At 40.8% G+C, this 15733-nt stretch overlaps 1 protein-coding gene and 2 non-coding genes across 3 annotated transcripts; 1 reads left to right on the top strand and 2 right to left on the bottom strand.

Annotated features, from left to right (window-relative positions):
* Positions 1–3425: 3425 nt before the first annotated feature.
* On the bottom strand, positions 3426–14001 carry LOC140941719 (solute carrier family 53 member 1-like). The gene is made up of 10 exons (XM_073390733.1): positions 13787–14001; positions 10392–10484; positions 9403–9484; positions 8182–8363; positions 7191–7370; positions 6481–6622; positions 5660–5854; positions 5410–5570; positions 4763–4896; positions 3426–4077 (listed from the first exon to the last, which is right to left on the bottom strand). Exons 1-10 carry the CDS (start codon positions 13895–13897, stop codon positions 3945–3947), a joined length of 1413 nt encoding a protein of 470 aa, XP_073246834.1. The 5' UTR covers positions 13898–14001; the 3' UTR covers positions 3426–3944.
* Positions 9176–9247, top strand: Trnaa-cgc (transfer RNA alanine (anticodon CGC)). The gene has a single exon. It is a non-coding gene; the product is annotated as a tRNA-Ala (tRNA).
* Trnaa-ugc (transfer RNA alanine (anticodon UGC)) lies at positions 12283–12354 on the bottom strand. The gene has a single exon. It is a non-coding gene; the product is annotated as a tRNA-Ala (tRNA).
* Positions 14002–15733: the final 1732 nt, after the last annotated feature.

Below are 15733 nucleotides of genomic sequence, written 5' to 3'. Positions count from 1 at the left end.
GTAGTATCTTGTTTTTGTTAGTTCAAGGAAGCGTTTTGGTCTTGGGGTACCTTTGGCCGGTCAAGCAGCTGCCTCTTAATGGCCAGTGCTCTTCTTGAATATTAACGCTCTTGGGGTTAAACCTGACAACTCGGCCACGCTTGCAAAGCCAACTGGTTTACCTCCAGCCGGTTGGCATCCTTAACTCTTTTTCATTCCCTGAAAAGCCCTATGATAACATTGTAAATATTTTTTAAAAATCTATATTTTTTCCCCTTCATCTGTTGTCAGTCTAACCCCGGGCATCTAACCCTTGCAACTGGACGGATAGCGACAGCTGATAGTGGTCTCTTCGATGTAACCTTCGATCAGAGCGTTTTAACATGAAGGGCTTGGTCGCGCGCAGGCTACCTTCTTACGCCGACCTTCGATTCTTTATGCAATTAAATGAAAAGCGAACAAAGCCCCTTCAGAATTCTATGCAGCTCCCTTGGCCCCCATATAACAATTTCATGAAATAGCACTAAGGGCGAGTGTTAATGCCGGAGCCTTGCGCGTTTTTCACCTAAACATGCTAAATCATATCTTTTTTTCTTTCACATGAAATCGACTTATGGTGCCTCTACATTCGTCCTGATCTCAGTGAAACAGCGCGTGCGATCTGGCGAAATATTGCGCGCGAGCTGCATGTTCTATGACGAAACAAACTATTTGCCAGAGAAAAGACAGATCTTCTCAGATGGATTGAGACGTCTGGACGTCTAACGACAAAGATGGAAATACAAAGATTCGTCTTGAACTGCCTCTTCCGAGTGGCAGTTATTGTCATGTTGTTTCGTTATGTTGCGCTGAGCATGGTAAAAACACTGCAAAGCATAGCAAGAAAGATCTGTGTTAACGTTCAGCAGGAGTTAAATGTATTTCGAGAGTTTCGCGAAGACAGAAATTCGCCCGTATGGGACGAAGGACGTCTGTTTGAAAGTTTTATGAAAGGAGAGGACTACATTGTGTGCGCTCAGAGCAAGAGGAAAAATAGCCTCTTTCCTCCTCCAGTCAAGACCTGGAAAGGATTTTCGATTTCAGGTGCCCCGTTAACTCAGGAGCGTTTTCTAGAATTAAACGTTTTCCTTGGAAGTCAACTGTCTACTTATTTAAAAACAAGAAGTGAACAGGAAAGTCAGGACAGCACCCAGCTTGTTTCCTGCGAGAAAGATTTCCGTCAGCAAGCAACCAAAGACTCGGCTACGGGAGATGGAACGAAATCTCGGGCGGTAAACGGAAAGAAAGTTCGCTCCGAAGTTAAGGTTACAAAAATTACACCGCTGAGCGAAATAATGGCAGTCATGGCGAGAGTGAAAAATAGGAAGAAAACAAGACGGATTAAAAGCTCTACCTTTGCTAACAAAGCAATTAAAAGAAATTATTCTGATGTAGATGATTCTTTCGGGGAAAAAGAATCAGTCAATCCAACTGTTAAGAGGCGAAGATATACAAAGGTTGCGGAAAGAAAAAAGACAAAGATGTCAGAAGGGTGGAGTCAGCCAAGAAAGGATTCCCGACGCCGCAGGGAAAAGGCGTTTAAAGAGAAACGACAAGATTCAGATTCAAAGAACGCAAGAAATCAGCAATCATCGGAGGCAGAGATAAGGCCTCTTTCACCCTTTTTTGAACATTCAAAGAAAAGGAAAGCTAACCAAAAGGAGGCAGGAAATATTAAAAAGATGATGAGTGATAAACGTCCTCTGCCGGTCGCTTCTGTAAATCAACCTGTAACTGAAGAATCTATGGACTACAAAGAGGAGCTGTTATCGGCTTCAGCTTCTATTACAGAACTCGTGTCTCTCATGGAGCAACTCTTCATTTCGAAGAGTAAATCCACAGAACCTGCTGATCACGTCGTGGGACCCCATCAACAAGAGTTACCTGTTGTGGAGGCTTGCTACGTTTCTGATTACCCGCCAGATAATGGTGATGAAAGTGATGATGCAGAATACAATTTGTCAAATGAGCTTAAGAGTTTGCCAGAGCAAGCTGCTGACCACGTCCTGGGACCCTATGAACAAGGGTTGCCTTTTGCGGAGGCTTGCCACGTTTCTGATTACCCGGACTCAGATAATACTGATGAAAGTGATAATGCAGAATACCATTTGTTCGCTGAGCTTAAGAGTTTGCCAGAGCAAGCTGCTGACTACGTCGTGGGACCCTATGAACAAGAGTAGCCTTTTGCGGAGGCTTGCTACGTTTCTGATTATCTGGATTCAGACAACGGTGATGAAAGTGATGATGCAGAATACGATTTGTTCCCTGAGCTAAAGAGTTTGCCAGAGCAAGTTTTAGTGCTCATGTCGATGCTACAGTAGAACTTTATCTTTGTTGTTAGTGACTTGTTAACAGTGCAATTAACACCATGGACTTCTTTTCAGTTAAGGCTATGCCCCGAAAGAATACCTCAATTTCGTTTACTTACTCAGAGGTCACACAACCAACGGAGAACAGAAACGTTCTTATTCTCTCATTCGTTAAAATTATGGTATTTATAACCAACATTTTTGTTTCGAGCTAATGTAACGCTGTAGTTTGAAAAAAAATTTACAGTGGGATGGGGAAGGGAGATTAAGTATTAAAAGCATGTTTAGTGAAATGAAAGTATTGAGCCCTACTAGCACAACTCCTCCAGTTCAATTCATTTGTTTATAAATCATATGTTTAAAAAGCCATGCGCAGTTGGCAATGAAGGCTGGCACTTAGTGAAAAAAAGCAACTGAAATATAAGTCTTGTGAAGAGTGTAAACTTCTACTCGCGCACTGAAAGTGCCGAGGAGTAGTCTAGACTCTTTACGATCGACGCAAATTAGCGGCAAGAACGCGACATCAGAGATCGAAGAAAGCCCATCGACAAAACGCGCCGCGTTCGCCCGTGTAATGAACGAAAATACATTTGAGCGCTGTTTCTGACGTAATACAGTAAAAACCCGCAACTAAGAACCTAAAAATCAAGAACCTGTTAGCCTAAAATTGGTCATTTATACCCCCTATAAACAAGAACCTATTTAGCCTAAGAAATTTAAAACAGGTTCTTATTTTCTAAAATCATACTAGTACGTTACAGCTGCATTGCAAGAATCATATTTGAAGCAAAAAAAGCAGATTGCCATTGTTGTAAAAATGTTTTTCAAAGAAAAATGAGTGCAAGATATGTAGACTTAGAAAGCATACTAACTACTTTTTCTCCAGGATTAAGAACCCATTTTAAGAACCTAAATAGCCTAAAATTCTGTTAACTACCATTTATATAAGAACCTGTTTAGCCTAACCCCTAAAAATGTAGGTTCTTAGTTGCAGGTTTTTACTGTAGTCAAAGCGTGGTGATTCGAGAAAACTTATTCCGGGCTATTCAATGTATTTCCATCCCAGAAAAAGGTCCCTAAATCAGTTAATACACAGTCTTAATTTGATCTCTTGAAGTTTATTAAATGATGTTTAAATTAAGTTAAAAGTTAACTCATACTTAGTATGAAAACATTTCACGTCCACCTTAACCAAGTCACAGAGCAACGGAAGCTGGTGAACTGAACAATCTCTGCGGTCATGGTTTAAAACCAGATTAACTCGAACAATGCCATAACGTAAGAGGTTTTTTTAACAGACTTCTTTACAATACAACCGTTCTTCTTTGATTTCTTCCCCTATTAACGTTTTAATTAAGAATTTATTGTTGTTTCGATCCCCTGTTGTTCTTTTTTTTAAAAACTATATTGTTCCTTTTTTTATATAAATTAAACAATTAATTTATCTCAAGTTCCCTCTTCTCTGTATGTAACAATTTCTTTTTGCTTCCCTCCTCCGTTTTGACTTCAATTATTTCCCTCATCAGAGTCAGTTGTCTTCAAATCTCGCACAATTAGCGAGAAGGCGTCCATTACGACTTTTCCGTCTTGAATCTTCGGCAACTTTCGCATTCCCGACTACTCCTCGACTTCGTCGGATACAGTGTCTTCGTCATATTCTCTCAGTTCCTCTCGACTGTGAGTGTGATTTGCTCCTTTTAGTCGGCATAGATGTTCATTTTCTACGCGTAGAAAATTCCAGATGAATCGTCTGTGAAGAGAGCAAGGAATTAGTTAAACAAAGTATGAAGCAATGGCTCACAATTAACACACGAATATGGGTAATGCAGTGTTTGATGTTGGTTATCGGATCAGATGCTACTATAGTGAGGAAGGTGCAACGGGTAACGGGTAATGGGTAACGGGCAACGGGAAAGAAGAAACGAGCACGGCAACCAAATTAGGTTTTGTTCCCACTTTTTCATTTCCCGTTCCTTAAACTCCTTTCAAATTCTCCGTTTAAGGTGCCATCCACACGTATCCGAACATTTTTGATAGCGCATATTTTTTACCCGGATTCGTACGTGTAGAAACAACCTGATTCCCAGGGTTCTCTTCTACCCGTCCCGAGGGAGCGAGGGAGAGAGAGAGTCTCTCGACGGGTAGGAGTGAGAAACGAGGAACGAGGTTGGTGTAGAAAGAGCCTAAAAACCAATCTGGAGAGCGGTTTCAAAAAGAAACTAGGAAGTTTTAGCATCGATGACTGCGACGGTAGAGAAAACGTCACTTTAAAATGAATTAGCGTTTTTTCAGGGACTTTGTCGCGTTTATTTCAATTCGTTTATTCTAATTCGCTGCCGTAGCCTTTGCAGTTTGTCAGAAGCTCCCTATTAACTAACAGGCCCAGCTTAACATGAGCTAATGGCGGCGGCTACAAATAACTCAGGTGGCCTTACCTGAAGACTTCTAATACAGCTAGTAACGCAGTCAAAATTTCCGAGTGGAAAAGACCCGCTTCTCCGACGGAAATAGTCAGAATCCACGAAAGACGAAGGAACAAGTCACTAACTAGAGCGAAGTAATAGAATCCCTGTAAGAAAAAAAAACAATACGAGACGTGACTTTCTTAATTCCGCCGAAATCGATCACTGTAAAGAGATTAGAAAGCAAACGTTTTTTCCGTTAGAGACTAGGAAGCTTAAGCAAAGGTGTTTTAAGCAGCGCACGTAGACGGGAAGTGAGATCTTTGACACTAGCAAATTTGCATCGCTAAGTGTCTTTACTGTTATAATAAGGACGATTTGCCTGAAAATTTTGGTAAAACCACTGCCCAAGGATGCAAAAAGTCCACTTCCGGTCGACGTACATTGTTCAAAAATGCCTTTGGTTAAGCTCCCTAAGGCTACTTTACATTATTTTAGTTGTTGTTATCATTTTTTTGGTTATTTATTAGCTGCGTAGTACGCGCTTGGAAGTAGTGGGCACAAGAAAAAACGGGCGCGCGAGAAGGAGACCCTCGCGTGTCTCCCTCGCGCGCGCCCGCTCTCTCTTTCGCCCACTACTTCCAAGCGCTAGTTATTTATTCACAATTGTCAGTCCTTACCAAGTTTTTAAAGAGCAGCTTTGCTCTCAGAAATCCATGATTTGGCTCCATCAAACCCCAGTCCATCTTCACATCCCAAATGTACGTGTAAACTGTGCTTACGAGTGCTGAAAAGATCCAGGAAAAGAAATAGAAGTCCACTTGTTGTTTTCCGGAGTTCTCTGTTGACAACAAAGGACGACTTGTCAGCTAAAGTTACAACACCATTTTTTTATGGCAAAGTTATCCCAGAGCTATCACATACAGTTACCTTTGTTAGTTGTCGCCACTGTTGAAAAAAAGACGACAAAAAATGTCGTGGAGTATTTTCCAGCATTGGCGAGATGTGGGAACTTCTGTTTGGTATCATCATATCGGCGCAGACTCTGCGCGAAGCGCCACCAAGCAGGGAGGCAAGCAAGCAGCGGTCTCAATCCATATTGCTTGCTACCACATTGGCTACGATCTAAGAAAAGTAGAGAAGAGAAAAGAAAATATCAGATTGTAGACGAGATGAGATCGAGAACACTCGGAACGAGGTTGGTCGAGACGCCAACCGCAACTGGAATCTTGCATATGAATTCTCTGATATGTAACTCTACATACAGTTTTTGCACTGATTTTCAGTTTTCTCTTTATAGCTTTAGGCTTTGTCCACACTAATCCGTTTTCAAAAGTATGCATTTTCGTTGTCATCGAAAACGCATCGATCGATTCGCGTCCACACTACCGTTTTGATGCGTTTTCGACTGTCCACACTAAAACGTTCGAAAACGATAGAATTGCACTTTGTGACGTAAGTTGAACTATACGCGAATGCTACAGACACACGCACCCAAGATACTTTCTGTCATCGTTTGATGCATTTCGACCTTTTTCGACCGTCCACTTTAATACGATATGTATACGTTTTCATTTCGATCCATTTTCAAGAGAGTTTTAAAATCATGCGTTTTCAATGAAAACGCTCAGCGTATTAGTGAGGACGGTAGATCTCAACGCTTCGAAATGTATGCATTTTCAAACGAAAATGAATCGCCTGTTTCATTAAAATAGTGATAAAAGAAAAAATTCATGATTTTAAATATTTACCTTGAACCGAGTAGAAATCTAAGGCATAGAAACACGCAAGGTACTCCATGTCCAATATGGCTACCACTAGACTATTTAGCTGATCTGCTAGCCAGAAGTCTGCAAATGCTACATGGTGGAACGGCGCCGTCAAAACCCTCCACTGCCAAAAATAATTAAACAACGATAAACAATTAAATACCCAAACCAAAACTCGAATCATACTTAATTTTTTGTTATCTCGCAAGACTGGATCATTCGGGACACGTGACACGACCGCCCCACGGGGTGTGTTGAAGGAATTCGCCCTTTTCTTTTCATAAAGAATGAAATAACCGTCGTACCTCCATGTGACCACCTCCCAGAAGAGACCAAGATATTTGAGAGAAATAGTAGTTTTGACTAGTAATAACTAAATGTTAACGAGTGCGGGCGACGGGGCGGTAGGAATTGGAATCACGATCGCTTTGTTCGATAGGTAAGAACTAGACAAAGTGCCGTAGACTGCTAATTTCTTCCTTTTTTTTTGAGCCACAATCTCTCCTCCTTTTTACCATTAATTTACGTAATTTTACTTTTTCACTCGCCGCGCTTGGCTCTGATGAACGAAGGGCAACCGATCGCGGTCTGAAAGTGTCGCGACCGAATCTAATTTTTGAAAACGCGCCAAAGCAAAACAAACCACAAATATAACTACTGTTGAAAACAATTTTAAGATAAAACGCACTTACCAAGGCTTTAAGAAGCCAGAATCTGCAGTGTCTAAAATTAAAGTTCAGGGTGTTGATAAGGAAAACTGCAAACATGCAGGTCAATGTTATAGGATGAACGTAATGAGCAATTCCAAACTGATTGGAGAAAAGGAAAACAACAGCACTTGCACCCCACGCAACGGCGAAAAAGATTCCAAGCTGTTCAGAAAGAAGAGAAGAAGAAAAAAAGCGTTAAAAAACAAAAGGCCTATAGTTTTGTACGCGCACTGAAGCGGGTGAAATTGATATGCTATTATGTTAGTCAAAAAAGTCTTGGACAAGTTTATTCCTTTATGGTCTCAATTTAATAATATTCATTCTGATTTTCTCTTAGTCCTTTATAAGAAACATTTGAGGGATACGTATGTTAGTTTTAACTTGCCCGAGTCGCGCATGACTTCAGTTCAGCTGGGATGTCACCTATGTTGACGCTATGTTAGAAAGATTATGTTAAGGTCTGTTAACGAAAAAAATTACTTAAAAACATGATGAATTCTTAACTATAGTGAGCACTTAATCTACACCTTGTCACCAAAATTGGACAAAGTCTCATATGTTTACATTAATCCGGATAAATCTGAACCACAGAAATCACATGATTATCGCCACGTCAACGTTTCCAAAAAGGTCTGTTTTCAAAATGTTTTGTACCCTGCGAGCAACCTCTCTAGGGGAAGCGGGCACGGAGGGGGGGGGGGGGGGGGGGGCGACAATACTCTCCACTTTTCACCCCTCCGCGCCACCAGCCCGAAGAGAGCTTGCTCGAAGTGTTTTGCGTCCATACTGAACCGCAAAGTCGACATTTTCAAATGATTTATTCATTTTCAAGACGGTGTGTTTGAAAAAATTACACGGATACGCTGGAATACACTACTGAAGCTCGCAAAAAGGTGTTTACTTAGCTTGAACGTTATATCTGGCTTGATCAGGAGTCCCCCCCCCCCCCCCTCCCCTGCAGTCTATAACTTACTTCTAACACGCGAAGAGGGCACAATTTATTCTTGAAATCACAGATGTGAGCGTGATTGATGCCTACAGATTGCCATCCGTAAAGATTGATTCCAAATAGAAAGAATTCCAGGACAAAGAGAAACAGGCCTCTGTACATACGGAACGCAGGCTCCCACTGGATATCATTGTCTGCTTTTATGGCTGTAGAGGTGAATAAAATTGGAAGCTAAGAATTTAAAGAGCACTTCTCAACTGATATAGTTCATTAGAGCGCATGGTGGCAAAAATAAGATTTGAATTTCTCTAATTTTCATGAACCAGGAAAGACAAAAACTAATATAAATGTTTTTTAAAAAGTAAAAGAAAGGTTTTAAAGCGACCATGCCGCAAAAAAAAAGATGCAGTTATCTTTATATTACTTAATTGAAAATATAAACTGAAAATTTCCATCTTATAAACATAAAATATTATTCTTGTAACATTTTTTTGACAAAGGTTTGAGCAGAAAAAGTCGTCTTCAAAACGATCGAAAAACTATTAGCTAACTTCGGAATTTGCTTTGTTTTTTGACACAGCAGCAAATCTCATTTTTGAAAACGTATCCCCGTCAACGGAACCCATGTGGATAGGGGCGTCCTTCCAGTGTCAACAGCTGGTTTTTTGTCGGCTTGACGTAATCATAGGTATACAGGAGACTGGTTAGATCTGTTTATGAAAGCCGGCAAACATCAAACTTGAGAACAACGGTGCTGTAAGTAGCTTATGTTGGAAGCCCCCTGGCCGTGCACAATCCTTTTGTTCACAAATTGTGACTGAATAAATTAATGCGATGTTTCTATTGGTCAGTAAATTTAAAATGATAGGAAAGCTATTGATCATGAAAGTTGTGCACGGTCAGGTCCAAAAAAGCTAAAAAACATATAACAAAGGAGTCTAATGGGTTTCATAACCATTCCACTTTAATAACTATGGCGTAATTGCTCGGGCAAATTCGATTTAAGAGGCAACTCGTCGGGGGTGTGGCTCAGTAGTAGAGCGTCCGCTTCGCATGCGGAAGGTCCGGGGTTCGAATCCCCGCACCTCCAAAGTACTTTTTCTTTTTATAAGCGATCAACTTAAATTTACATCCGACTGAATTAAACTAATTCCGGCCATCAAAGTGTCTTTAACTCGTTCGAAAAAATTCGAGTAAAAAAATAGACTGCACGTCTATGCTTTCCATCGGTTTCTTTTTCCTCACCTGCGATCACCAGCACGGCAAAAAGAACGAAGAACATGCCACTCAGAAGGCCAAGTCGAAATATCAGCCAGATTTTGTAATCCTGATAATAAGAAAGTAACCTTCGTAAGTAGAGTCAAACCTCCCGTTTAAACACTCCCCCCCCCCAAAAAAGAGGGCCAAGTGTCCAATATTAGTCACGTGGTTCATTAGGTATCTTTGGATCAAGAGACCTAAGTAGAGGTTCGATGGTTTAAGTAACGAAAAGCCCGTCAATCTCTATCTGACTTTTGCAGTTGCTACGTTTCAGTCTTGTTTCAGTCATGCTTTTTGAGTCTCCCTTTCTTTGGAAAAAAAGACTGTTTAACCGGCTGATTTTCCTAAAAGGACGACATGGGTGGATTTGGGTATTTTTCTTAACAGGGGCCCACCTTGCATTGTGCACCCGGGAAAAGCCAATAGTTCCCATTCTTTCGTGCCGCGTGACAGATTTGTTTCTACCACGGAGACCCACGTCGTTATTATACGCGTAATTCACGTGACATTCAACAAGAAAAAAAATGAAGAACGAGATTTGAAACAGTCGTCCCTTGTGACAAGTGATAAACTGACGTTGATCACATCCCATAGTTGAAAGGCACATGAAACGCAAGTCTTATTTTTAAGCTATGAGATGAAGGTTGTTAGCGAAGCTTCGGGCTTTCTTCGGTGGCTTATTTCAATTTCGTGGCAGGTATCTGAACACTTTTAAAAATTGCTCGGATTTCTTTAGGGTGGTCTGGACCCATCAAACACCCCCCCCCCCCCCCCCTCCCCTGGATCAGCCACTGGAATAGTTTTCCGTCCCTTTCTTTGCAATGCGTTCTGAAATTAAAGAGGCAATGAATAATCTGGGTACTGATTCTCTTGGAACATTTTTAACAGCTGCTATAATTCGGCCTGATCTTGGGTTGAGTGGACGTGGACTGAACAAAGAGGAAGGTTGACGCCCAGCAGATGGGTAGAGATACCTGAGTATTTTCTTGTGTTTCTTGTGAAACTGAGTCTGGTTCAGCTTTCTGATGGTAACTCTGATCTTCCAAGTCATCGTCAGCCTCACAACCCTGTGAAAAATATGTGGATTCATTATTAACAGGTGTTACGTTACTCCAGTTATTTACTGTGGTGGAACACTCGGGGGATGGGGGGGGGGGGGGGAGGGGGATGGTGGGTATTGACCAAGAAACAAAGCGGTAAGTAATAATAGCCGGCAACTACTCTTTGAGATAACAGACTTCAGTAGTCAACTTGCGCTGACTAGTCCTGTATTCTTCCCTTGTTATCGATACTCAGTCTTTCCCTGGATTCGCTTTAATTTTCTCGCGGAAAATAGTGAAACTGTACAGGGACGTCAATTTTGCTTAACGGTGAAAAACGCTAGCTTCACGCACTGGTAGAAAAAACGTGCGAAGAGTGGACTCAATGAAAATATGTCTTTGAAGCGACTCAACTCTTACTATGAAGGGAATCAATTTCGTGATGCAGCGAAACGACTTCATGATGCAGCAAAATGACTTGTAACGCAGCAACCGGACACCCTCTTTGATTAGCGAATAATCGTAATACCGTAAAATCCGAAAATAAGCCCTTCCATGTATAAGCCCCTCCAAATATAAGCCCTCCGAGCTTGTAACGCGAAAAACCCTCCGTTAGATCGCCCCTCCAAATATAAGCCCCCCGGGGGCTTGTACTTGGAAATTGTCCTCAAATACAAAGCAAAACAAAGCAAAAACGGTAAATTTCCTTCCAACTATAAGGCTAGTCCAATCAATTTTGAAACGCAAATTCCCCTCCATAGATAAGCCCCCGCCCCCCGAATATAAGCCCCACCAAAAATAAGCCCCTCAAAAAGGGCCTCAGTGCTTATTTTCGGAGTTTTACGGTATCTTTTAATTATCACACTTTGATTTTATAGTTGACCAACAAGCCATTTGCATGATCAGCAAGCGGAGATTAACGCGTGAGTAAGGCTCTTTCTGATTGGCCAGCAGACTCATTAGCATACAATGCTTCGAGTTGTTTGTTTGGCCAAAACTACACGATTTTCGTTCCTAAATTTCGTTGCGAAGCCTAGTTTGTCCAATCAATATAAAACAAGGCGAGAAATATAAAAATCATTTGGTATTAGCTTAGGATAACAACATTACTAAAATTACTGTTCCAAAATCATGTCAAGTAGTCAAACTTTTACTGGCTGGCTAAACTTTACCGTCAATCAATTACTGGCGTGACCAGAAAATCCAAAGGTCGACAATTTCAAAATATAACATGTAACAACCCGTAAAAATCAAAACTATAAATATTCATTTCAACAAACATTTGAAAATCAGGAGACACGCTACACCACCATCATTCAAATCAACATAATACATAACAGAAACAAAATACTGCATGAAGTTGGTCGAAAACACGGAAAAACAAGCTAAAAGATTGTTAAACTAAAGGAAAGAAGTAATTTCCTGGAAATGTACTGCGAAAGGTCAGGTTTGAATATGCTTAGGTCTCAACATGCTTAAGCGTGTAGAAACAAATCCCAAAAAACGAATCACCGGTCCACACCGAATTCTTGACGGAAGAAGGTTTATGTTGATCACTATTTTAATTCACCTGATATCTTGTTTATTTTAATGCTGCAACCTCTTCATGATCCCATCATTAAAAATCCCAATAAAATTAACCTCAAAATTAACCACTCGAGTGTACGAGTGTGTCCCTTTTTATTAAACATAAATTAGAACTAAGTACAGTAAACTGAAACTTTCTTTTTCACTGTTAAGCACTTTAAACATTCCGTGAATTAGAAAAGGTCTTAATGGAAAAGAAAGAAAAAAAGGAAGAAAAATTTATATACAAGAAAAAAAGTGGAGGTGCGGGGTTTCGAACCCCGGACCTTCCGCATGCAAAGCGGACGCTCTACCACTGAGCTACACCCCCGAGAGATGACAGGAATCGGAAATTTAGACGTATGGTGAATTTTCCTAAAACCGAAGTTTATTTCGCAACATCCGCACAACCTTTTACAGTTTAGTTTTTCTGTGTCCGATCGTGTACAATAATTTTTTTACTTTATTCTTTAGGGTAACATTTCTTGAATCATGTGTTTCATACGTTTTCGTGGAAAAAAAAAAATCAACGTTTACAGTTACTGTACAGAATATGACCGGCCGGCGGAATTTTACATTTTCACTCTTTTCAAAAACGCCAAGCTATTAGAAAAGGGCCGTCCCAATCATTTCGTTCTGTTTCAGACGACCGGCCAGATTGGAAAAGTCAACTTTGATAAGCAAGGTAGTTCATTCTCGCAACTCTTGTATTGCGCAGAATAATATACGATTATCAGAATATCCATTTCTTCGGCAAAAAAAGTAAGAATGTTCAAATCTGGCTGGTATGTGGTGTAAGTTCTTTTCTTTTTGACTGATGAAATGGTAGAAGCCATAAAACGTACATCAAATCGTACATTCTCGGATGCCTTCCTCTGCCGGTCACAGCGGTTTTCAGTCTCTCGTAAGCCGGTGTGGTTTCGAACGAGGAATGCAAACCTAAGGGAACTGTCGCACAAATACCCGCTACAATCAAAAGAAACTTCCAACGCCAAGCGTTAAAATAAAGAGTTTGAATGAGCTGAACTTCACGCACTTAATTTGATGCAACTAGCGCATTGAATGAAACAGGGTGCGAATGTCATTGAACGCCGAAATTTGTTTAATCAGGGGGTTTAATACAAGCTGCATTAAAAAAAAAATAAGAAAGACAGTTGCTCGGATTCCCGGTAACCATCAACGACGTCCCCAAAGCTACAAAGGTGCAGTTGAAGAAACTAAATTTATTTACAGCACATATGCATAAAAATAAAGGTCAAGAAAGAAAACAAGGGCAGCTAAGCGGATTTGAGCTGCTGACAAATACATTTTCATCTATTCCAAGGTCACCTAAACATCACGTATGATTCAGTCAAATTACAGTCTGTACTAAAATGAAAACTATATTTGATTGTTCTTAAAAACGAAAACTTTAAATATGCGCATATATTTTAAACCCCTGTTTTTGTCTTAAACAATACTGCATAGCTTATTTGAACTGGACCGATCGAAGGGAGTGCCTGCGGATTAAATTGAAAAGCAAAGATTGCAATGCACAGGACATGTGCATCGGGCAATTGGGTTTTAACATATGAAGCACCATTGTTCTCTGTAATAGTTCGACACGGAACGAAACGAAGTAAAAAGACGGGCTACAGACTGTACAATAATGATCGCGCTTGGTTGCTTTTATATTAAAATGAATGAGCAAGTGCGGTGTGTTTAAAGAGCTGATTAGTCAGCTGTAAAGCAAAATCACTTGAACGCAAAACAAAATATTTTACCTGGTAGGTCTGCAGCCTAGCGAGGGAGCGATTGGGACATCGTCTCTGTTTCATCCCGTTTGTATCACTGTCCAAACTCTGCACAATCGTCATAAGCGCCTTGAAATGCATCGCGGATTCTTGTTGATGAATAATTACTGGTTCTCTGTAACGACTACAATCGAATAACCCTCAGCCTGATCCAACGGAACAGGCAGAGTTGTAATGAAACCGCAAAACTTGACAGTAACACAGTGTGGGGTTTGTGGCTATCATTGATTTTGATACGGCCAGAGAAATTCGAAAATTCAAGTAAAAGACGGAGGGAAAGATAAAGAACACAGGCACAGAAACAGAAGGTAATAGAGAAAGATAAGCCGCATCGCTTGCAAAGATTTTGTTTACAGTTTCCCCTGAGTCACATGAACACAAGAACCAATCAGGAATGCCGATATGTTAACATATTTCCATTACGAAACAAAGAGTTATTGTTTTAACTTGTTTCCGTTCATCAAGTTAGTCAATTCCCAAGGGCTCCAAGGTCGCTCTCCCGGATGTAAGTGAAAATTTTTGACGCAGAGGTAACACTCTTCGTTTAGGCAGAAATCCTTCGAGAAAGCTATCCCAATTTTACCTTAAACAATCAACTGCCTTTTAAAATTATCACCCCCGATAAAGGCAATCCTGAATATATTAGAGGATGGGTTATGCCGGGGTTTCAGGGTTATGCAATCGTCTCCCCTCTCTGATCTGTCAATCGGTGGTGAAAAGAAGCAATCTTTTATCTGCGAGCAAGTTACCCGGGGGGGAACCTCATTATCGCGGGTCGGAATGCTCATCCCGTTCAGACACGTAAGTTGAAGATTTTGGAACCACTTAAGGGTTTTTAGGATCAAAAGCCAATAACTGTAACAAAACATGTGCTAGGTTTAGCTTTACAGAGGTGTGGGTACAGAAAGTCATATGTTTTCTGATATTTAGCTGGATTATGGATCGGTGTTTAGACAAAGGCTAAATTTGCAATAATTTTTGTCTACAGACATAACAAAAAATTAGCCTTTAAGTCACTCTGTATTATTATAAAAAAAAAATACTAACCAAGAGTACCCATTATGGATCCATCCCTGGAGGTACTCCTCATTGACTCCTGTGATACCCATAAGCTATGTAGGTATAAGCCGCCCTAAATGGTTTGTTTTTTGCGCCGTTTGGGTATGGAATCGGGTATGGTTTTGGAGTAAAAACGTATTTGTCATTTCAATTCCAAGTGAATAAGAAAGAAAGAGTCTATGCGAATTTGAAATGTACTCAAGAAATATTTTGGTTGGCGTTATAATCGAAGTGATGATGACATACGTAGTAAATTATGGTTAAGTCATTACTATGTAAACATGAGCCTAGGTCTGAAAATGGGTGTGAAAAAACTGAAATACTTTTTGGTCTGAAATCGGGTGAGGCCGTTTGGAAAACCGGGTGGCACTGTCCCCAACAAGATTTCTCAGGAGTACCCCCGGGGATCGAATCTCTTCCAGCAGGCACTTGAGCCACACCGGAAAAACCGGGATAAAACACTGAGCTTTTAGACTGCGAGCACACCGGTTGTTTTTCTTTTCAGTCACAGAAGGTCGAAAGCACGCGTGAGGGGCGTGCATAATTTTACTTTTTCTCTCGCCGCGCGTCGCTCGGAGGAAAGAAGGACGACCGCTCGCGATCTAATGAGCGTGATGAAATGAAATTCATTTTTCCGACTTCTCCACTTGAAAAAATGGTATGAAGAAAACTGAAAAAGGCAGGAGCGGATTACAGAGTTCAAGGATGTCCGCTAGAGGAAAAGATCAAATGACTTGATCGGCAGGACTCCCAAACACGATTTCCTGAACTTGATCAGTTTCTGGTCTCAAGTTGGGGTTTCGCAATGGAATCTAATCGCGTTTCTCATGCGAGACTCTCTCCTTTTCCCTCTTCCCA

This window comes from Porites lutea, chromosome 6 (assembly GCF_958299795.1).
Source record: "Porites lutea chromosome 6, jaPorLute2.1, whole genome shotgun sequence".
Classification (NCBI taxonomy): Eukaryota; Metazoa; Cnidaria; class Anthozoa; order Scleractinia; family Poritidae; genus Porites; species Porites lutea.
The sequence above is the reverse complement of the archived record's forward strand: the minus strand, read 5'-3'. Positions and strand labels throughout refer to the sequence as shown.